The following is a 22,572-nucleotide window of genomic DNA, read 5'->3' on the forward strand; positions in this document are numbered from 1 at the left end:
GGCACAAGCAAGGGGAGCAGCAGACAGAGGGAGAAGCAGGCTCCCTGCTGAGCAGGGAACCTGATGCAGGAACTCATCCCAGAACCCTGGGATCATGACCTGAGCCAAAGGCGGACACTTAACCAACTGAGCCACCCTACTGTCCCCAGAGGGAGTCTTAAGGCAGATTCCATTCTAAGCACTGTGCTTGATAATCGGGATTCTGAGATAGGACCTGGGCTGAAACCAGAAGTCAGATGCCTAACTGACTGCACCACCCAGGTGCCCCTGATTTTTTTGAGTTTTTAAAAAATTGTGCTTAAATACACATAAAATTTGCCATCTTAACCATTTTAAGTGTGTAGTTCAGTGGCGTTAAGTACATTTGCGTAGTGCAGTTTCTTTTTTTTTTTTAAGATTTTATTTATTTATTCGACAGGATAGAGACAGCCAGCTAGAGAGGGATCACAGCAGGGGAGTGGGAGAGGAAGAAGCAGGCTCATAGCGGAGGAGCCTGATGTGGGGCTCGATCCCATAACACCGGGATCACGCCCTGAGCCGAAGGCAGACGCTTAACCGCTGTGCCACCCAGGCGCCCCCGTAGTGCAGTTTCTATGGCTGCTTTTGCACTACTGTGGCAGAGCTGAGTAGGTGGGATAGATACTGCGTGACACCCGCAAGTCCACAAAGTCAAAAATATTTTCTGTCTGACCATTTATAGGAAAAGTTTGCCAACCCCTAATCTAAAAGAATGGAAATTATTTTCAAAGCAAGCTAACTTCTAAATCATAGGCCTATTACTAAGAGGCAGAGGTGATTAGATAAATTAAGTCTACTGATAAATCTCTTACTCCTATCAAATGCCCGTTTTGTCCTGTCAGTTCCCCTATTTTCTATAAGTCAAATTTGATGCCTTTACTGTGCTGGGGAAAACAGGTACCTCTGTTAGCTTAATGGACTCTAGTTCCACCTAAAAGAAGTAGACAGTAATGTTCACAGTTTGAAGAAAAACATGCTTCCACAGCTTGGTGATGAAAGGGGCTTCTACCCTAACAGAATGAGGTCTTAAGCTTTTTCTTTCCTTATTCTTTATTTTGAAAAATTAAAAAGTAATAGTTTGCTACATTTGTTTTACTCCTAGTATATATACACTTTTTTCCTCAACCACTCGAAAGTAAATTGCAGACATGGCATTTTACCCCTAAATACTTAAGCAGATATCTAAAAATAAGGACTTTCTCTTCCTATACTACCATAATACTGTTCATATACTTCAAGAAGTTTGCCATAAAATACATACAGTCCATTTTTCTGGAGTCCAGGCCAGTGGTGGTGTAGAATGCCGTACAATCTGCATTGTTTCCTCATTATTAAAATCCAGTTAAACATTTTTGGCAAGAGTACTACACAGATGAGGGGTGCCTGAATTTGACCCCCACGTTTGGTGTAGAGACTACTTTAAAAAATTAAAAATTAAGGGGTGCCTGGGTGGCTCAATTGGTTAAGCGTCTGACTTTAGCCCAGGTCATGACCTCAGGGTCCTGGGTTCGAGCACCGCCTTAGGCTCCACACTCAGCGGGGAATCTGCTTCTCCCTCTCCCTTTTCCCCTCCCCCTGCTCTATCTCAATCTCTCTCTCTCTCTCTCTCTCAAATAAATAAATAAATATTTTTTTAAAAATAAAAATTATAAAGAATACTACACAGATGATGTGAAATTCCAATTAGATCCCTTCAAGACAGATGTGATGAGTATATCCTAGCATCTTTGTATTATATTTATCCATCAGCTGATGGGAGACAATAATGTAATAATAAAATGAAAAAATAGGTTTTTTTTCTCTGTTCACACATCCCTGGTGTCTCTTCCTTTTAAGGATACCAGTCCTATTGGATTAGGGCCCCACCCTTATGACCTCATTTAATCACTTTACCTTAAAGACTTTATCTCCCAACTGTTACCCTGGGGGGTTAGAGCTTCAACATATGAATGGGGGTAGGGGGTGGATAAAATTCAGTCTTATAACATTAAAGGCACACACCTGACTGGTACAAAAAGAGGACAGGCTTTTGAGGCAGGTAAGAATTCAACCCTCACCTCTACAACTTTGTGGTCTTTGGCAGATCAGTTAATCCCTGTGACCCTCACTTCACTTTCCTTATACATATGTGAAGTGAGTATGATAGTGCCACATAAGGATGTGGTGAAGATTGGGAAATGTATCTTCCCTGGAAGGAAGTGACATGAATTAATGTGGGTATGAAAGTGGAGCTGGTGACCTGGGACCCCACAAAGACCTGCAGATTGATGCAGTTATCTGCTCTACCAATAAGGGGAGAAGTCAAAGGCTAAATAGAGTCTGAAACCTGTGAGATGGGAAAAGAGTTTCAGAGGGAAGTAGCAGGATGAAAAATTAACTCTTGATGAACATGATGCAGAAATCCTCAACAAAATATTAGCAAACTGAGTTTAATTATACATTAAAAGGATCACACTCCATGATCAAGTGAGATTTGTTCCAGGGATGCAAGAAGGTTCAACCCCTGCAAATCACAAATCAATGTGATACACCATAGTAACAAATTAAGGATAAAAACTATGTGATCATCTCAATAGATGCAGGAAAGCATCTGACAAAATTCAAGATCTATATATGATAAAACCTCAACAAAGTATGTATAGAGTGTATGTATACCTCAACATAATAAAGGTCATATATGACAAGCCTGCAGCTAACATCACTTTCAAAAGTGAAAAGCTGAAAGTAAGATCAGGAACAAGACAAGGATGCCCACTCTCACTACTTTTATTCAACACAGTGTTGGAAGTCCTAGCCAGAATGATAATAAAAGGCATCCATATTGGAAAGGTAGAAGTAAAACTGTCACTATCTGCAGATAACCTGTCATATATAGATAACCGTAAAGACTCTAGCAAAACACTGGTAGAACTAATAAATGAGTTTGGTAAAGCTGCAGGATACAAAGTCAATATACAAAAATCCGTTGTTTCTATATACCAACAATGAACTATCAGAAAGAAATTTAAGAAAACAATCCCATTTACAATTGCTTCAAAAACAAAATACCTAGGAATAAAGGAAGTGAAAGCCCTTGGAAAACTGTAAGACATTAACAAAAGAAACAGAGTAAGACATAAATGGAAAGATATACCATGTTCATGGATTGAAATAATTACTATTGTTAAAATATACATATTATCCAAAGCAATCTATAGATTCAGTGCAATCCCTCCCAAAATCTGAACAGCATTTTTCTCAAGTAGAACAAAGAATCTTAAAATTTGTATGAAACCACAAAAGACCCTGAATAGCTAAAGCAATCTTGAGAAAGAAGAACAAAGCTAAAGGCATCATGCTCCCTGATTTCAAACTATATTTCAAAGCTATAGTAATAAAAAACAGTATGGTATTGGCATAAAAACATATGGGTCAATAGAAAAGAATAGTGGGGACCCTGGGTGGCTTAGCTGGTTAAGCGTCAGCCTTCAACTCAGGTCATGATCTCAGGGTCCTGGGATCAAGCCCAACATCTGGCTCACTGCTCTGTGGGGAATCTGCTTCTCCCTCTGCCCTTCCCCTGCTTGTGCTCTCCCTCTCTCTCTCTCTAGCTTGCTCTCTCTCAAATAAATAAATAAAATCTTAAAAAAAAAATAGAACAGAATAGAGAGCCCAGAAATAAAGCCACATATATATGGTCAACTAATTTACAAGAGAGGAGACAAGAATATACCATGAGGAAGGGACCGTCTCTTCAATGAATGGTGTTGAGAAAGCTGGACAGCCACACTCAAAAGAATGAAACTAGACTACTATCTTACACCATATAAAAAAATTAACTCAAAATGGATTAAAGACTTGAATGTAACTATAAAACTCCTAGAAGAAAACATTGGCAGTAAGCTTCATGACACTGGTCTTGGTGATGAGTTTTGGATCTGACTCCAGAAGCAAAGGCAACAAAAGCTAAAATAAGTGGAACTACACCAGACTAAAAAGCTGAACAGTGGGGTGCCTGGGTGGCTCAGTCAGTTAGGCATCTGACACTTGATTTTGACTCAGGTCATGATCTCAGGATTGTGAGATGGAGCCCTGCGTTGGGCTCCATGCCCAGCAGGGTGTCTGCTTGACATTCTCTCTCTCCCTCTCCCTCTGCCCCTCCTCTTGCTCATGCACGCATGTGTGCTCTCTAAAATTTTTTTAAAAATCTTTTTTAAAAAGCTGAACAGCAAAGAAAACCATCAACAAAATGAAAAGGCAACCTATTAAATGAGAGGAATCTTTGCAAATCATGTATCTGACAATGGGTGAATAGCCAAAATATATGAACTCATACAACTCAATAGTGAAAAAAAAATTGATTTAAAAATGGGCAGAGGATGGGGTGCCTGGGTGGCTCATTCAATTAAATGTCCAACTCTTGATTTCAGCTCAGGTCATTATCTCAGGGTCATGGGATCGAGCCCTGTATTGGGCTCTGTGTTGAGCTAGAGGCCTGCTTGAGAGTCTCTCTCTCCCTCTCCCTTTGCCCCTCCCCCCATTCACATTCTAATTAAAAAAAAAAAAAAAGGGCAGAGGACCCTAAAAAACATTTTCCCAAAGAAGGCATACAGATGGCCAATAGGCACATGAAAATGCACTCAAAATCCCTAATCAGGGAAATGCAAATCAAAACCATAGTGAGATTCCACCTTACACCTATTGGAATGGCTCTTCTCAAAAAGACAAGAAATAATGAGTGTTGGCAAGGATGTGGAGAAAAGAAACCTCATGTACTGTCAGTGGGAATGCAAACTGTGCAGCCACTATGAGAAACAGTATATAGAGTTTTCCTCAAAAAATTAAAAATAGAACTCCTGTATGATCCAGTAATTCCACTTCTGGGTATTTATCCAAAGACAATGAAAACACTAATCTGAAATGATATATGCACCACCCCCCATGTTCACTGCAGCATTATTTACAATAGTCAAGATACGGAAACAACCTAAGTGTCCATCGATGGAGGAATGGATAAATAAAATATGATATATATATATAATAGAATACTATTCAGTCATAAAAAGAATAAAATCTTGCCATTTACAAGAACATATATGGAGCCTGAGAGGGTATTATGCTAAGTGAAATAAGTTGGACAGAGAAAAACAAATACTTATCTGTGGAATCTAAAAAACAAACAGGGGCACCTGGATGGCTTAGCCCATAGAGCATGTGACTCTTGATCTCGGGGTTCTAAGTTTGAGCCCCACACTGGGTGCAGAGATTACTTAAAAAAAATTGGGGTGCCCGGGTGGCTCCGTTGGTTAAGGGTCTGCCTTTGGCCCAGGTCATGATTTTGAGGTCCGGGGATGGAGCCCTGCATCAGGCTCCCTGCTCAGTGGGGAGTCGGCTTCGCCCTCTGCCCCTCCTCCAGCTCATGCTCTCGCGCTCTCTCTCGCTCTCTCTCTCTCTCTCTCTCTCAAATAAGAACAACAAACAAACAAAAACACCAAGCTCATAGATACAGACAACAGATTGGTTGTTGCCAGGGTGTGGCAAATAGGTGAAAGGGATCAAAACAAGAGTTAAAAAATAAACAAGGCAGTCTGCCCTTGGGGAGTGTAAAGCCGAGTGAGAATAAACACTAAGTTCCTAGAACACTGTTAAGTGTTTTAAGGTTACTTTTTCTTTTGTAAGATTTTATTTTTAAGTAATCTCCGCACCCACTCAGGGGTTTGAATTTACAACCCTGAGATCAAGAGTTGCGTGTTCCCCCATAAGGTTACATATATTGAGCTCTTATATGCGAAGTGCCATTCCGCGCGCTTTAAAATTTAACCTCACAGTTCTGTTCGATAGATACTATTATTATCCCCATTTCTCTGCTAAAGAAATGGAGATATAAAGAGGTTCAATACCTGCCCAGTAAGTGGCAGAACATGTTCAATCAGATAGCAATGAACTGAGCATTAATGATGGGAGATCTAGGAGGGGCATGAATGAGAGCTACAAGTTACCGGAGATTTTGTGACATCACGCGGGTTTTGGCCCCGTTTTCTTTGGCCCTTGGTGAAGTCCCCATCAGTTTAATAGGCAGCATAGCCATGAGAAAAACATGTCTTTGGTGTCCACGGGGACCTGAGTTCAAATCCCAGGTTTCCCACTTAACTGGTGAATTTGACCAAGTCTAAGCCTCATTTGCATGATAGGAATAACTGGCTATGGCGGGAAGTCATGAGAATTTAATATAAAGTTGAGCCATATGGGGGCACCTGGGGGGCTCAGTCCATTAAGGGGTGGATTTCAGTTCAGGTCTTTATCTCAGCTCCCGTCTTGATCTCAGGGTCTTGAGTTCAAACACCTAGATGCGCTCCACACTAGGAATGGAGCCTATTAAAAAAAAAAAAAAAAAGGTTGAGCTATATGAAATTGCTGTTTCTGGAAGTCTAAAACAGGGGTCTGGGCGCCTTGCGCCACAGTCCGTTAAGCGAAGGACTCTTGGTTTCCATTCAGTCAAGATCTCAGGGTTGTGGGACCCAGCCACGGGACCCAGCCACGCTTCTCACTCTGCACTCATCAGGGAGTCTGCCTGGGGTTCGCTCTCCCTCTCCCTCTGTCGCTGCTCGTGCTCTCTCTTTATATAAAATAAATATATTTTTTTAAAAAGGGTGGAATCTACCAAAATAGTTAACATTCTTGTGTGATTTTTCAAAAACCCCAGTCCTAAATTCTTTTTTCCTATCCTGCCTAAGGCATAGTCCTGCTCAACTGTTTGGGTGGCCCTGGGGACTCAAGACTGCATATTGTTATCTACCCGGTGGAGGCCAATCAATTAGCCTGTGGCGGCCTCATGAGATTTGGCAATTCCTACAAGGATCTGGAACTTCTCTTCAGTCAGCCACAAGCACATCCCTTGGGGTCCAGAGAAGTCAAGAGCCATGACAGTTCCGTGCCCCGCCACACACAGACTCAGTGCACTTTCACCCTTCTTTCCACAGCCTATTTTGCACTTATTTTTCGCTGTACGACGGGTAGTGATGTTGGCTCCATTTTAAAATGCGTAAACTGAGGCCTAGAGAGGGTCGGGCACCAAGTAGTATTAGAAATAACGTGGGTTTGACGTTAGATGGATCAGCCCAGGCAATGCCTCTAGTGTCCGACCGCCTCAAAGGCCTTGAACCTCTCTCTCCGACCTGTTTCCTTTTCTGGAGAAGGGAACTTAATATCTCCTTTCCTCACACAGCTCTTTTCGGCTCAACCCAGGTTCTCCAGGCTCGCCTTTGGGAGCTCGGGATGTAGCGAGGACCCACGCGGCAACACTGCGGAGAGCGCGTGCGCGCCAGGGGGTAAAGAGCTCCGCCCAGCGCGCGCACAGCCGTGGCCTTCCGTAAATATCGATATTTTCTTTTCCACTGGGGCCAGAATTGGCCTCGACGTGCCCAGGTTCCGGCCGACTACTAGTAGCGCAGTGTGTCTCGAAAGCCGGAACTGAAAGCACCCAGACCCCGGGAGTGCGGAACAATTGTGCCACCCCCAAAGCAGGCGGGGCCGGAAAGCTTGGGCGGAAATGGCCCGCGCCTGCGCGCCGCCATCTTTCTCGGAAGACACCGCCTCCCTCCCTGCCCAGGACTCGTAAAGCCAGGAGGCGGGGCTCTGCGTCGCGGCGGGCCGTGGCCAGGGCATGGCGACCGCGGATCCCAGCGGGCCCGGGGTACGGACGTCTACCCCGGGACCCCGCCCCGGCGGGACCCCGGACTGCGCAGCGGCAACTAAGGGGTTGCCCTTCGGGAGAAGCGGCAGTGGAGTCCCCCGATTGGGGGAGCGGCCCCCGGCGGTTGTGGAGAAGAGGGGGCCGTACATGGTGACGCGCGCGCCTTCCATTCAGGCCAAGCTGCGTGAGTGCGGCCCGATGGGGGGTGTCTGCCTGGGCGGGCTACCTGGTCCCCCGGGCGGGCTCCGGAGCCCTGCTGGGGCGACCCCGGTGGGGCAGCTCTAGCCCGCTCCCGTCCCCGAAAATCTGTTCGGAGAGAGCGGGTTCCTGGCGTTTGGGAGACACGGCGGAGTAGGGAAGACCCCGCTGACCCGGGCCCTTTGACTTCCAGAGAAGCACCGGGACCTGGCCAAGGCTGTTCTGCGGAGAAAAGGCATGCTGGGGGCCGCGCCGAACCGCCCCGACTCTTCAGCGAAAAGGTCTCAGCAGGCGCCACCTCCTCAGTGCAAGCAATTTCCAGAAAAGGCCTTGGTCCTCAGGCTGGGAGGCAGAGTTCTCACGTTTTAAGACCGAGCTAGAGATTCACCTGACGCTAACTCGTCTTTTTCACTGTTTTAAAGTGGGAAGAGGAATGACTTTTTTTTCCCTTTAAGGATGTAGTGATGTCTAGGAAAGGGCTTTGGCATAACAGTTTGGTCAGTGCATAGGATCATTTACTGTCTGAGTGTCCAACTAGGGAGCAGCACAGTGGCTGGGTTCCCTAGGAGTGAGGATAGGCAGCAGTGTGGGAACAGCCAGTGCTGAATTTCTTTTTCAACAGAATGGTAAACTGAGGGCTGGATAGAACCTTATCCAGCGCCTTTTATACATAAGAGTTCAAACTCAAGAGAGGTGAAGAAGAGATTTCCCCCAGGGCTGGCAGTTTTTCTGTTCTCTGGTTGAAGTAAAGGTGAAGTGGTGGAGCTTTCCCGGTTCTCAAAAGAGTAGGTGTGCTTTTCCTCAGGAGCAGTAGGGGGAGTGGTGTGGGGAAGTGCGTGTATTCCCAGTGGCTGTAGCCAGTTACAGGGCAGGCAGTGGTGGCCGTGTGACGGAAGGCAAGACGGGAGTACTACAGTCAGTTCTTTTTCCATAAGGGCAAGCACTCTCGCTTTCCCTGTGAAATGTTGCTTCATCTATGCTTGGTCTCTTCCCCATCTCCCCTCAGGTCAGTGAAGTTTAACAAGGGCTATACTGCCCTTAGTCAGAGTCCAGATGAAAACCTGGTGTCCCTTGACTCTGACAGGTGAGTGCTCTCCTTGAAAATACCCCCTGGGGAGTGACTTGGGCAAAACTGCAGATCTCTTCCAAAACCCTTCATGCATGTTGCAGAGTTGTCGTCTTCGGGGCATTACCCCTTCCCAGGATAGCTTGGTTAGAGGACTCGGTGACCATGCTGCTCTTCGATTTGGAGCACTGGCCTTGTGTGGGGGAATCATCCTCCCCTGTTACATCTTCGCTGTTGGTGAGAGTGACCCCATCCCTGCTAGAGCCAATGTGAAGAGCCAGTGGTACTCGTGGCAGATTCTGGGCTTGAGTTTTGTGATGGTCTTTGTTTCACAAGTCCTCCAGACCCCCTTGCATGCTCTCCACCTTGCCATTTGCAGCTGGGCTCCACAGGCATCCCGCTGAACTGACCATTTTCCTCTTCTCCTAGTGATGGGGAGCTGGAATCCAGATACTCCTCCGGGTATTCCTCTGCAGAGGCAAGTCCAGAGCGCCTTTCTGCACGGGGCCAGGCTGCAGGCAGCGTCACCGCCACTGCCAAATGCTTGTCTTGTGCCTGCTGTATGCACGGCACTATGCCAGACTTCCGGTCTGTTCTCCAATCTTCTATTCTGCCCTACTCCCCCAGCAGAAGTATAGGTGTCTGAGGAAAGCTGTTGAAAATCCAAGAGACCATAGACCCTTAGGGCTGAAAGGACCTCACAAGTCTTCTAGCCCAGGTGACCACTTAGAAAAGGAATCCTCTTGAAAAATCCCACCTAAGTGTTTCCCAGCCTCTACTTGCTTGAATGCTGCTTGTAACTGGGTACTCACTCCCTCCAAGAAGCCTTGCTGTCTGCCCTCCCTCCAACACACACACACACACTCACACACTCACATTCCTTCTTTAGGTAGCTCTTAGAGAAGTCTCCTTATTAATTTGAAATGTCTCCTGCAGGATGGACTCAGTGGTCCTAGGCCTGCCCTCCAGTGTCACCCAGTATTCTAGTGTCCCTTCCTTTGATTGCCTTTTATCCGAGATCAGCATTCCTGTCCCTCCCCTGGCCATTCTCCACCAGGCTTGCTTGCTTCCAGGCCAAACAACTTGTGTTCCTTCAGTTGTTCCATCAGTGGGACTCAGACTGAGATGCCAGTGAGCTGGCCTTTTGGACACATTTCCAGAGTGATGGTCCCAGACAAGACACAGGGATGGACAGTTCTGGCATGTGCAGCTTACTTCCTTAGATAGAGGCAGAGTGCTGGAGACATGACTATATGCCACTGTTATTTTTTCCTTGTTCTGGAAACCCTTGGCTACCCCCCGAGTTTCTGCCAAAGAGAATAGAAGCAGTTTGTAAATTTTATCCTCCTTGAATATCTAGGTGCCTAAGATTGTTAAAACTAAGAAAAGAAAAATTAGCCAAGAGCCAGAGAAAGTCCTGCACTGTTCCCAACCTCCTGTTCCTTCTGCTCAGCAGAACTGGTAAAGCGAGGCTGACAGGTTCCACTTTGCAGGGAACAGGCTCTGCTGGTGAGGCTGACGTGTTCACCAGCAGTGCAGACAGAGCTGCTCCCCACCCTGTTCCTACGTAGCTCGTCTTCTGCCCCATTGTTCTGGTATCATTGTCCCATATTCTTCAACTGCCTTCACAGGGACCAGTTGTTCCAGAACGGTCGGGCCATTGACTTTCAAAAGTAATCAATTTGGAATCTGATATTTACACCAGATGCCTTAGGATTCTTTAGTGAGAACAGCTTCCCGGGAGTTAGTGACACTGCAGCCTGGACAGTACTGGCTCAGGTTGCTGGGGGCCCCTCACTGCTGGGTGGGCCTACTTCCTCATGTAGTCCAGTGATGCATGGAGTTGGCCTGAGGGTGGACTGTGGACAGGAAGCCCCGGTAAGGGAATGTAGGTCTGCCTTTTGGGCAGTAGTTATTTCTGCTTTGCCACCTGGCTTACAGTTCTCTCCTCTTCTGCTCTTAGCAGGTGAACCAGGATGTGAGCCGGCAGCTGCTCCAGGATGGGTATCACCTGGATGAGATTCCAGATGATGAGGACTTGGACCTCATTCCTCCCAAGCCTATGGCCTCTTCAACGTGCTCCTGCTGCTGGTGCTGTCTTGGGGACTCTTCCTCCTGTACCCTCCAGTAGACATAACCCCCTAAGATGGGCCCTGCTCACCATACCTGCAGAGCCGTGTTGGCCCTTCTTAGGTCACAGAGTGCAGTTTGGGCTGCAGTCAGCCCCAGAATCACTGGAGGCACTGACCCTCTGGGAAGGTCAATGACCTGCAGTTACGCCTTACCTGGTGCTTCTCAGGCCAGAGGCCCCCATCTGGGCCATAGGGTGATAGGTGGAATTCTGCGGTTTTCCTCTGCTATTAGAGCAGAGTTTGGAAAAACCACTTTAGTACGGGCAGGAACAGAGGGATTCTGATTCTTGTGGTGACAAAGTTGGCTAAGGATATCTTTCAGATATCTTGACTGGTATTTGTCTTGCTCGGTGGAGAGACAGCGAGCTTTTGTGCCCAGGCTGTGCTGGATGGTGTTGTATGGAAGCAGAAAATAGCACTTTATGGCTTGCAGCTGGGAGTCTCTGAAAAATAGCTGAACTATTTGGGAACCAGTTTAAGAAATTCCATAATGCTCCGTCTTCCTGGCTCCACGATGGGACCCTCAGGAAAGCATAAAGCAAGGCCCTTTGGCCCTCTTCCCCTTGCACCTGTTTGGCTCTGGCAGGGAATACAGCCCGCTGCTTGATGGCACAGCAGGATCAAGTCTTCCAGAATCCCTGGACTCAGAGCATCCCCAGCTGGGTCAGCTCATCCCTAGTTAGAGAAAAATTGCTCCACTATGTACATATTTATTTATTTGTCCTTCCTTGGTTACCATTCTTTGCCTTGGTCTTGGCTAGTTCAACACCCAGTCTTTTGAGTGTAAAGGTTGGGTGAAGGGCCTGGAGCCCAGAAGCCTGCAGGTTTGGGTTACCAGCAGAGGGAGCTGCAGGGAGCGGTCAGGTGCCTTCCTATTTAGCTTTTGAAACTTGAGAAGAGCAATGGGTGAGAAGTGTACGGGTGCAGCTGTGTGGGCTTTGACGTGGACAGAGGCTCACAGGATGGGCAGGGACGCGTGCCAGCTCCCAAGGCTCTTGCCTGAGGAGATAATCGGCCATTGCGGAGGGCTTCCCTTCACTCCAGCATGGGTCTTCCCGCAGATACTGAGGATTGGGCTTTACAGTAAACTTCTGGGGCAACCCAGCCTCAGCCCTCAGTGTGAGCACAGCTGAGACAGACATAATCTCCCCAGTGACCACGCCCCCACCCCAGATGGTATCTCTTGCTCTACCAGTCCTCTCTAGAATTGTGTTCAGTGGTTCCTTTTTTTTTTTTTTTTTTTTTTTTTTGACCACCTAGAGCCGTGGTGAGGACTGAAGGAGAGTGGACATGGTTCCCAGCCTAAGGCGCATGGTAGTCAGGATTGGGGTGTGGGTCCCACATGGGAAGTGTCTAGTCTGGTGATTTATTTGATGTCCTGTGGCCCCTAGAGGAATGAGGGATGGCACAGACTCTTGTTCTACCGCATGAGGTGATTGGAAGGCTGAGGAGGTCAGTTAGAAAGACCTTGCCAGATGACTAGGGTGGTCTGTCAGTGCTTGATTGGCCTCTATCTTGGTGCTTCTGTAGAAGCATAGAAAGTCAAGAAGAATATATGGCATCCAGGGAGCCGTGGTTAACATTTTATGATCTGGCAGCATCACAGCAGGAGGGAGTTGGGACGGAGGCTGTAGGCACCTCAGGTTGGGGTCTGGGAACCGGGGACGCAGGCGGGTTCGGGATGGGTCTCTGCGGTGCCACACAGGTGCCTCACATGCCAAGCACCTGCAGGTGTTTGAAGACGGGGGAGCATCTTCATCCCAGAGCCCTCGCCCACCCACCGAGACTGTCTCAGGCCTTCCTGGCTTCCACAGAGGTGCCGAAGTGCACATGCAGAGAGGGCACAGATGCAGGGCCGTGTCAAGAGACAGCGGTGGTAGCTGGAAGCCCAGTGTGGGGCCACATTTGTGTGGGGGAATTGGTTAGGACAGAATAGCCTGAGCATTTAGCAGCAGCTGTGGGTGAAGGTGGCAGCAGGACCCCAAGCCCAAGGCCCTCCAGGTGGTTGTTACTGTAAACATGTATTTGCCTGCATCTGTTCCTGGAGAGGATGTTCCAGAACTGGTTGACTCCATGTGGAAGGCATTACCTTTGTGGGGAAAGCTATAGGAACAGGCCAGCTAGGCAGGTTAGAAATGATCTGTTGTTTGGGGCCAGAGGTCCCAGGCTAAATGTCACCCGTAAAGGCACCAAGGTGCCTAGAGCCAAACTGCCTTAATTCAGAGTCTAGGTATTCTGCAGGTGACAGTGTCCTGGGGAGGGGGGGTGTATTCGCAGTTAACCTCACACGGGAGTAAGTGTATGGTGTTTACAGAGTACTCTACAGAACTCTTGGCTTAGGCTTCCACAGCCCTGGAAGTTTCTAAGAATAAATACAATCATGCTAGTTAAGCTGTCTCTGTTGCAATAGGATTTTAACAAGCCCTAGACCGCAGCCCTCTGAATTCTGAAATGAAGAGCCTAACAGCCCCAGCTGTGGCCAGTCCTCCTAGGACCTCCCTCTCCCTACTATTCCCAGTGGGCATCATCTTCGGGCTGCGTCACTGGAGCGAGCAGGCCTTTGCACAGCACTTCTCTTCAGACGGCCTACCTTCTGGCAGACCTTTTCTTTTGCCAGGTCATCTTTCGTTTTAGCTGAAGAAAATGTGGAGGCCAAAAACCCCCAGAACAGATTGGCCAGAATTTTTTTGAAGTGGTTTCCTAGATTTCCCTTGTGCAGGCGGTCTAGTATGGGCAGCAGCCCAGAAAGACCCTTTTGTGCCAGTCTAAACCCTTACTCCACAGGAAGGAGTGAACGGCCTGGGGCTCCGCTTAGTCTGGGGTGACGGGATCTCAGACAGCGATGCCACCTCCTGCAGAGGTGTCCCACCTGTGGAGGGTAGGCACAGGGGAGTAGATGTCCTCCATACTTTCTGCCAGTTAGAGAAAGCTGGGTTTCTCTTCACAACACGAATTGGATCGTCCTGTCCCCGAATCCCTGTATGTACGACTGAACGTATTCTAAGAAATGGCTGACAGACTTTCTCAGTGAAGGGCCGGTCAGCACTTTGGGGTCTGCGGGCCATGCAGTCTGTGCATCTGTTCCATTTTGCCGCTGTAGCCTGAAAGCAGCTAGACGGATTGTAAATGATGGGTGTGGCCAGATCCAGCCTGCTGGCCTTTGAGTGCTGAGCCCTGCCCTGAGGCCAACTGAAAACATTCAGGAATCCTGCACCGACTACCTATCTGAGATTCTCCTTCCCCATCTGCAGGATCTGAGGTTGGCCTGCAAGCTCCGCGTCTAAAGCTGAAGCTGGCTGCCCCACCCACACATTCCTGTAAGAAGGCTCCATACATACCCACCTCGGGGAGCTGCTGGAAGCAGGCAGTAAAGCAAACACTGGACATCCGGGAAGGGCTCGATGAGCCCACTTCAAGGACTGGAACGCGGAAGGCTGACTGCTCTACCTCACAGCCTCAACACAAGTGATCTTTAATTGCTTTGACAGAGCCAGAGGGTGACAATGAGTAATACTAGTCCACAGGCCTACTCTCCCCGCCTTTGCAGCTGAGGAAATGGGCAGTCCCAAGGCCAGAACCCTGTTCTTAGAAATTAATTACCTCCCCTCTTGCTGGGAGTGATGCTGAGCTAATCATAGATTTTTACCAGCCTGCCTAATGCTATTGGCTGGAACAGAGCCTGGCTCAAGTATAGTGAGAATACGAGAGGAGTATCAGGTCTTAGTCCTCACCACAGTCCTCTCCCAGGAGAAAGATGGTTTGTCTGAGGCTTGCTCCGGAGTCACTACCTTCAAGCTCACTACTCTACCCCCGCTCATCCAGAGCAGGGATGGGGCTGGAGCTGGGCCTGAAGAGGCTGGCCAGGATTTAGGGTGACTGTCAGAGAAGAGCCAGGAAGGCTGTGGCGTCTACAGCAGGCAGCAGGCACGGAACAGCAGTAGGTCTTCGGGCACGGTGAGCTTCAGTGAGACACTCTCATTGGCCCCAATGAAAAGCACCCCACCACGCTGCAGGGGGATTGGCGTCTGGGCTGTAGGACTGCTGGCTGTCACTCTCCCCTGGACCACCAGTAGGATGCTGGCAGAGTCCACGGCCAAGACCTTGTATTCAGTGATGGAGCCAGGGACCTGGGCAGAAGGACAACAGGGTGATGCAGCTCGTTTTCTGTGCCTGTCAGCTCATGGGGGTGGGGGGGATAACCTCGGGCAGCGAGAGGGAGAGCTCGGCCACCTTCTCCCCCACTGCTCAGGCTCTTGTCAGCATGGAGGCCCATGTCTGGTCCCTGGTACAAAGAGGAATGGGTAGGCCCTGTGGCTGTGTCGTGTGTGCGCCCCCACCCTCCACTGCCACCTCCAAGCGCGCTTAAAAGAAAGGGAACCCAGCTCCAGGTATACTCCAAGTGGTCCTTGCCGGGCTTTTTCATGCCATACAAAAGACACCCACCATAGCCCCCCCTGCTCCCACTCACCTCCATCTTCATGACCGTGAAGTCTGGCACAGGGGGGTCATAGACAGAGAGGTAGGGGTCTTCCTGACTCCGTGTTGGAAGAAAGAGCCTGTCCTTGCTGGGAATATAGCTGAGCATTTCACACAGGGTTGGCACATCGATGAACTTGGGTGTCAGGCCAGCACGAACGGTGTTGTCTGAACACGCCATGCACTCCACACAGTCTGGGGACAGACAGTTGTCATGTGCTAACCTGATGAAGGATGTCTTGGAGTTTGGCTCACCAGGCCCGGGCCTCCTAACCTGAGGGCCATGAACCCCCTGCAGAGTTAGGCAAAAATGTGTGAAACGCATAATCCAGGAGAATGGGCTAAGGTATCAGATACCAAAAACAGGTGGTAGGTCACCCATTATTGTCAGGGGGCATCATGTTATCCCCTGGGGAAGCCCCAACCCTCCCCAGACTCTATTCTACCACAGAATCCTGTCCATGAGTGGATAAATGGCCAACAGTCAAAATGTGACCCCTTTCTGGGGCAATGTATTTTCTCACAAAAATTTCTGGATAGATAGGACAGACATGCAAAGGTGGTGTGATGCAGGGGAGAGAAGAAAGGTCTTGAGCCAATGTTGCCTGGGTTTAGATTGTTCCCACGCATGCATACAGGGTAGCATGAGAGTATCCTGACCTCACATGGTCCGTGTGAAGATTCAAGCAGTGTCCAGCACTAAGCTGGCATTCTTCATCCCTACTGACCACTACCCAGCCCACCCCAGGAACCCTGGGAGGTCAGAGCTGGACGGGACCTTTGACCTTCGCCTCCCCCTTTTATCTAGATGAGGATGCAAGGCTTGTTAATGGGGCTTGCTGCTAAAACGTGGCTCACCTTGGGTCACCTGGCTGCCTCCGACAGTGGAGCATGCGACTCTTGTTGATCTTGAGGTTGTGAGTTCAAGCCCCACATTGGGTACAAAGATTATTTAAAAATAAAATCTTAAACAAATGTGGCTCACCTCCTTTCAGGTAGGCATGGGGCACATTAGCCTCCAGAAACATGGCCTCTCCCGGCTTTAGGGTAAGCAGGTTCAGGAAGTAGATGGCAAAGCATCCAATATCCCCTGGATACTGCTGGTGCAGCTGTAGTAAGAGCTCCCCACAGATGTCTTCCATGTTGTTTCCAGCAGCAGCTGAGGGTCACAGAGCACCCCAAGGCCACTTAGGAACACTCAGAAGTCTTCACAGCCCACCTTGGCCAGCAAGTCCTGGGGAAGGCCCTGCCTACAGGAATCCAGAAACGGGTGGGTGTGTTCTCCTAGCCACATCCACACCCTTTGGGGGCCAGCCTTCCTTGATCTTCCAGCCCATACAGACACCATTGTCCCCACTCTGTCTATATGCCCAGCATTCCAGCCACTGAAAGGGCTGAAGTTTGGGGCCAGGTAATCTCTGTCGTGGGGGCTGTCCTGTGCATCGTAGGATGGCTAACAGCATCTTTGACCTCTACCCACAAGACAGCACCCCCAACCCATGTTTTGAAACAAAAAATGTCTCTGACAACTGCCAGTGTCCCCTGGTTGAGAACCACTGCTGTAGAGCTCCATCTATTTAGGGGATAACCCAAGAGTTCCATATGGGGTGACCAACTGTCCCAGACAGCCCAGGCCCTTCTCTTTTTTAGCCCTGAAAGTACTGTGTCTCAGAAAATCACAAAGTTCCAGGCAAACTGAGATGGTTGGTCACCCCAGAGAGCAAGAGGCAGGATATGCCCAGGACCAAAAATGTGTCCTCAGCCTGGGCTAGAGTACTGGGGGAAGGCTTTGGAAATGGGGGGGAGGGTGGTGAGCTGAAATTTGAGTGTGCAGAGAAGGGGGGAGGACATGAGTAAGTGAAAGCGGAATGTGTCAGTGCCAAAGTGAAGAAACCAGCTGGTCTGGATTGGAGGGTGGTTCTGAGTCTTCACACAAAGATGTGAATATCCGCTCAGTCCTAAGCACTGGGAGCACACAAAGTTCGAAGAGACAGGTCCCTGGCCTGGAGAAAACCCCGGTTTTCACAAGTTTGCATGTGCTGATATAGACTCGCAGGTGCGAAAGCTTCTACCTCACATAGGAACGGGGTTCTGGGAGCTCCTGGCAAGAGTAATCTGTTCTGTTGAGAGTGAAGGCCCAAAGGGGAGGCATGGGAGCAGAGACAACACCAAAAACTAAACAAAACAAAACAACCCCAAAGAAAACAAAGGATATGCTTGGATAAAATAGTTCTCTGTGGCTCAGCGGTAACAGGGGAAATGTGTAGAGAGAGAACCAGAAGAGCTCCGGGGTCTCCTAGAGAAGGAGCTGGGGCCTCACCACATGCGCCACATAAGCTCATAGCTGGAGTCCATTCTGCCTTGTTTTACGCTACTTGTACCGCCTTCCCAACCCAGATGCCACAACCACACCCATCACAGTCATTTCCTGAACTCTCCTTAGTTAGCACAAGGTTGGGCACAGAGCAGGTATTTAAGGAAATGCATACATATTAAAAAAAAAAAAAAAAAGGAAAGATCTAGTGATTGAAAGTTCTGGGCTTCAGGCCTTTCGAGAGAAGGAGATGAGGATCCCCTTGTCCCTTTCCTGCTCTCCAGCCCCAAAGTATAAATCCATCCATGGCGAGCAGCTGTAGGGCCGGGGAAGTCTCAGAAAGCCTAGGCGGAGGACCTCTAATAGCTGTCCAGGCCCATCTGTCTCCAGACCCCCAGAGAAAGAGCCAGTTAGGAAGCAGCACTCTACCTAGGGCCCTGCTCCACAAAGACGGGAAGAAATGCTCAGTTGCTAATAGACCATCTCGGTCATCTCAGGCCCATTTTGGTGTTCCACTTGAGCCAAAGGGTTGAGAACCCTGGCCCCATGGACTAGTGTCTGTGCTGGGGTAAGGCAGGACGGGGCACTGCCCCCAGGCCCACAGCACCCACCTTGCTGGGAGATCCGCTTCACCAGCAGGCTGAGCTGCTCCACCACCACGTTCTTCTCACTCTTCATCAGGTGGGAGAAACAGCTCTGCAGCGCAGAGGCCGCCACCTGGGAGTCGCTGCTCGTGCTTCCCTTCAGCTGTGCTGTTGCGTTATCCCCAATGAGAAACCGGAGCTCAGGCACCTCTGCGGGAAGGCCGGGCCGGGGCGCGTGTCAGGAAGAGCAAGATGGAACCCGAACAAGTGGGAAGTCGGAGGAGGCCTGCCCATACCATCCCTAACCAAGGAGCCAGGCAATGCTAAGCAAACTCTGAGGTAAAAACCGACCACTCGCCACCAGCCTCAGCAGCCACACCTGATCCTGGACTCACAGGCCCGCCCCAGTGGCTTCAAGAACTCATCAGCCAACCAGCCGCTCAGTTCCTGTGACACTGAGCCTCCATTCTCTGCCACTGTTCCAGCTCTGCCTGGGGCTGCCCATGCATTGTAGGCCCAATATGCATGTTCTCAGCATTCGGCCCACCCTTACTTGTCAGAAACGTCACAATTTCCTCAACGGGCCGGAAACCACATAAACCCTGGAAGGAGGTGAGGGCAATGGCCATCTCTGGCTTATGGTTGGCATCAGGGTAGTGCTGCGGAGCCTGGAGGTGCAGTTTCTCTGCCAGCTCCTGTGGGACGGCCAGGGGAAGAGGGGGGATGGTCAAGGTGCCGCCATCACCTAGCAGGACACCAGTCCCACCCAGCCCTTGCTCTCTACCCTCCCCCGTCACCAGACAGCAGTGGCTTCATACTTTTGGCAATGGGCCCAGTCAGGGCATAATGCAGAAACTCAGGGTTCAGCCAACCCAGGGCAGGAACACGGGCCAAATCTGGGGGAGACTTTAAGAGGCCTGGACTGGGAATCAGGAAGCCCAGGCACCAAGCCAGGCTCGGACATGAATAAGCTGTGTGACTTTGGCTACATCCTTGTCTTCTCTGGGTCTTACTCTCCCTGTAGAAACGAGAAGTTTGGACAGACAAATGCCTAGGAGCTGAGGCAACAGCTAACAGCTCTCCCCCCAGAGAGCCAGGGTGGAAAACAGCAGATATGAGTAGTCCTCGCTGGATGAGGGGAACCCAAGAAAGAGCATGGAGAAGCTCCTTTGGCACGGGTTGGCCAGCTGTCCGCTGAGACTTAGCTGCCAGCATGTGTCACCAGCGTCTAGCCTTCCAGAGCTAAATTAGGAGTCATCAGGCCTGGATTTAGCTTTGGGCTGGAGGGCGGTGTGGGTGGGGTAAAAAAAAAACAGCAGTAAAAGTAGAGGGAGGGCCTTGACATGAGTTCTTTTGTACCTTGACCTCTGCACCCCACTCTGATCCTGTACCTTGTTAGGGTGTGCCTGGATGGATAGGGCCGTTTCAACTGAGAGCACTTTGAAGAGGAATGGCAGCTTGCCATTAAAGGTGTCCTTGACCTTTGAGCCCAAGCAGTCCTGGTTCTCAGAGATCCACTGGCCTAGGGTCTTCTGTGAGATGCGATTGTCCAGGATCTTGGCATCTCCCCGGGGGTGGGACCCCATCCACAACTGGAGAAACAGAGGAAGAACCTGGCACCATCAACCTGAATCCTGAGATGGGCCTCGCAGGCCTGGGTATAAATGCTCATGCCATCACAGACATACAGGAAGGCAGCAGACCCCTGAACACCAGTAGTCCGGAGACCCAGTTCAGGCTCTGCCTCCAACCAGCTGTGGAGGCCTGGACTAGTTATTTCTGGTCCCTCGGTCCTCGATTTTCTCATCTGTCCAATGAGAATGACACCTGCACTGTCGAGATCACTAAAAAGCTCTCTCAAATGCCTCTGAGAAGGGTTAACATTCACTTAGTCCAATCTCAGAAGTAGGCCTTGCTATGCTTTGGCTTTATCTCACCTAAATGGGCAGGAAAAATACATATATTAGGCTATTAAAATGTAAAAGCTAGTCAAAGTAAAAGTTTTAATTGTCAAAGAGGGTTGAATTAAAATTCAGTAAGTGCTGAGAGTTCTTGGGGGGAAAGACAGTACCGAAAATCCCAGCCTCTTATGACAAAACCTCTCTTCTTTCGGTGCTACCATTTGGATTCATCACCTGCTGGAATCTGAAGAGCCAAGAGGACCTCCTCCCTCTTTGCTGCCTCCCTCTCCCAGCTGATCCACACGACCTACCCCAGGCCCTCTGAGTGGAGGAATCCCTTAGTTCATCTGCTGTTAAAGTGAAATACAGGGGCAGCTGGGTGGCTCAGCCGGTTGAGCCTCTGTCTTCGCCTGGGATGGAGCCCCATATTGGGCTCCCTACTCAGTGGGGAGTCTGCTTCTTTCCCTCTGCCTCTCCTCCCAACCTGTGCTCTCTCTTGCTCTGCACTCTCATTTTAAATAAGTAAAATCTTTAAAAAGATATATAAAGTGAAATACAACCCAGGTCTCACCTCTGCATATGGCTTGTCCTCTGAGATCCGGGCCTGTGGGTCACTGCTGGCCAGCAGCCGAGCCACTTCACTGTTGGAACCCATCTTCCCCCAGGCATAGTGCTGCACCGCACAGGAAAGTGGGAATACTGGGGGCAGGGGGGCAGGGGGACAGAGACAGTGGGTCAGCTTCCACTCCACTCCTGAGGCCTGACCCTACGGTCCTGAGAAAACTAGTCACGAGCTGAGGGTTCTGTCTGGGGGACAAAGTCAAATAGGGGGTCTGTAGGACCCTTCTCCGCAGGCCTCGATGTTCCCATCTGTAAAGTGGGCAGTAAGGCTTCTCCGCAGACGTGAGGTAGGTAGTTGCGTGGACGGACGGGGAGGGAGCGGGAGGAACCTATTACGCGACACCCCGTCTCGAAGTGACCCATGCGCGGCTCGTCCCCTCAAGACCCTCCTGCGAGGGCTGAAATAACGGCTCAATCCCTATCGCAGGTGCCCCTTCCTCTGTCCAGAGCCCACCCGTCTTTCCGCGGAGTCGCAAGCCTGGGTCCCACCTGGCATATCAGGTCGGGAAGGGTCCCCGCGACGCGACCCACCCCCACGCTCCTCTGCACCCCAGCCGACAGCCCACCTTGCTGAACCGCCATCCTCGCGGTACCGGACCAGGCTTCTGGCACGTATGCCCTTCCCGGCAGAACTCGCGGTCCCTCTGCTCCCAGAGCTTCATGGGAAATGTAGTTCCTCGAGGGCCTCCTTGGAGGCCCGTGCTCCTTGTGCGGATTCTGAACGCCTCTCCCACCCTCCAGCCGTCACCAGAAGCCTCCAGCAGCCCAGAGACTTCCCGCCCGCAATCCTGGGTCTCAGTATTCATTCGTTCGTTCCTTCATTGGACACAGATTTACTGAGCACTGGCAAAATGCCACGGGCTGGCCATACAAATGAGAACAAGATAAAGATCCCTTTGCCTTTATAGGGCTTACATTCTGGTGAAGGAAAGATGGGCAAATAAGGATAATAAGTAAATCATATAGTATGTTGAAAGATAAGTACCACAAAAAGTAAGGGGAGGGAGTGGGAGGCAGTTTGCAGAATTTTAAATTTTAAATTTTAGCAGTTGCAGAATTTTAAATTTAAAGGTAAGCCTCATTGAGGAGGGGAGGCTTGAGCACAGACTTGGAGGTGAGGAGGAATGTTCTGGCAGAAGAAATAGCTTGAGCAAAGACTCTACGGCGGGAACATGGGAACGTGGGAACGTGGGAACGTGCGGGTCATATTCTGCAGTAAATAGGCTAGAGGCCAATGTGGCTGGAGCAGAGTGAGCATGTGTGTGGGGGCAGGGTACACTTGAGGTCATCAGAGAGGAAAGGGGTGGGCAGAACTTTGCGGGCCATTGCGAGAACTTCAGCTTTTACTGAGTAGCTCAGTCAGTAGCAAAGAATTGCTGCGATCTAAGTAGGGACTCACTGATGCTTGATGATGACAAATGTCACATGCAAGGCCCTTAACCACCTCAGCTTCAGTTTCTTCCTCTATAAAATGGAGATAACAACGTCAGCCTGACAGGTGTGTGGGAGAGTGAGATGGGATGGTGTGAGGTGCAGGAAAGCAGTCAGTGCTCGGTGCTCCTCTGATCCTCCCTGCCCGAAGTACTGCAG

General features: G+C 49.7%; 2 protein-coding genes across 10 annotated transcripts; one reads left to right on the top strand and one right to left on the bottom strand.

The window, feature by feature from the left end:
• Positions 1-7,629: 7,629 nt before the first annotated feature.
• On the top strand, positions 7,630-14,466 carry FAM219B (family with sequence similarity 219 member B). Of its 7 annotated transcripts, XM_040642984.1 has the most exons (6): positions 7,630-7,874; positions 8,082-8,169; positions 8,895-8,972; positions 9,384-9,432; positions 10,918-11,045; positions 14,338-14,466. In XM_040642984.1, exons 1-6 carry the CDS (start codon positions 7,661-7,663, stop codon positions 14,342-14,344), a joined length of 564 nt encoding a protein of 187 aa, XP_040498918.1. In that variant the 5' UTR covers positions 7,630-7,660; the 3' UTR covers positions 14,345-14,466. The 7 variants fall into 7 exon arrangements, 6 of the variants coding, with proteins under 6 accessions (XP_040498918.1, XP_008706693.1, XP_040498917.1 ...); XR_005838122.1 differs by lacking the exon at positions 14,338-14,466 and having other exon boundaries at positions 9,384-9,672; positions 10,918-11,000; XM_008708471.2 differs by lacking the exon at positions 14,338-14,466 and having other exon boundaries at positions 10,918-13,470.
• Positions 14,467-14,537: 71 nt separating this feature from the next.
• On the bottom strand, positions 14,538-21,611 carry MPI (mannose phosphate isomerase). Of its 3 annotated transcripts, none has more exons than XM_008708468.2 (8): positions 21,549-21,611; positions 20,933-21,060; positions 19,852-20,052; positions 19,014-19,155; positions 18,488-18,670; positions 16,548-16,721; positions 15,555-15,757; positions 14,538-15,213 (listed from the first exon to the last, which is right to left on the bottom strand). In XM_008708468.2, exons 1-8 carry the CDS (start codon positions 21,562-21,564, stop codon positions 14,995-14,997), a joined length of 1,266 nt encoding a protein of 421 aa, XP_008706690.2. In that variant the 5' UTR covers positions 21,565-21,611; the 3' UTR covers positions 14,538-14,994. The 3 variants fall into 3 exon arrangements, with proteins under 3 accessions (XP_008706690.2, XP_008706689.1, XP_040498915.1); XM_008708467.2 differs by lacking the exon at positions 21,549-21,611 and adding an exon at positions 21,472-21,489; XM_040642981.1 differs by lacking the exon at positions 14,538-15,213 and having other exon boundaries at positions 15,615-15,854.
• Positions 21,612-22,572: the final 961 nt, after the last annotated feature.

This window comes from Ursus maritimus, unplaced genomic scaffold (assembly GCF_017311325.1).
Source record: "Ursus maritimus isolate PB19 unplaced genomic scaffold, ASM1731132v1 scaffold_27, whole genome shotgun sequence".
In the NCBI taxonomy this organism is placed as follows: Eukaryota; Metazoa; Chordata; class Mammalia; order Carnivora; family Ursidae; genus Ursus; species Ursus maritimus.

Coding starts and splice junctions, on each gene's coding strand:
- FAM219B (XM_008708471.2), top strand. CDS start 7,661: ATGGCGACCGCGGATCCCAGCGGGCCCGGGGTACGGACGTCTACCCCG. Junction 8,973..9,383: donor GTGTCCCTTGACTCTGACAG/GTGAGTGCTCTC, acceptor CTCTTCTCCTAG/TGATGGGGAGCTGGAATCCA. Junction 9,433..10,917: donor CCGGGTATTCCTCTGCAGAG/GCAAGTCCAGAG, acceptor TTCTGCTCTTAG/CAGGTGAACCAGGATGTGAG.
- MPI (XM_008708468.2), bottom strand. Junction 16,722..18,487: donor GAAGCGGATCTCCCAGCAAG/GTGGGTGCTGTG, acceptor TGTGACCCTCAG/CTGCTGCTGGAAACAACATG. Junction 15,214..15,554: donor TCACGGTCATGAAGATGGAG/GTGAGTGGGAGC, acceptor CCTTCTGCCCAG/GTCCCTGGCTCCATCACTGA.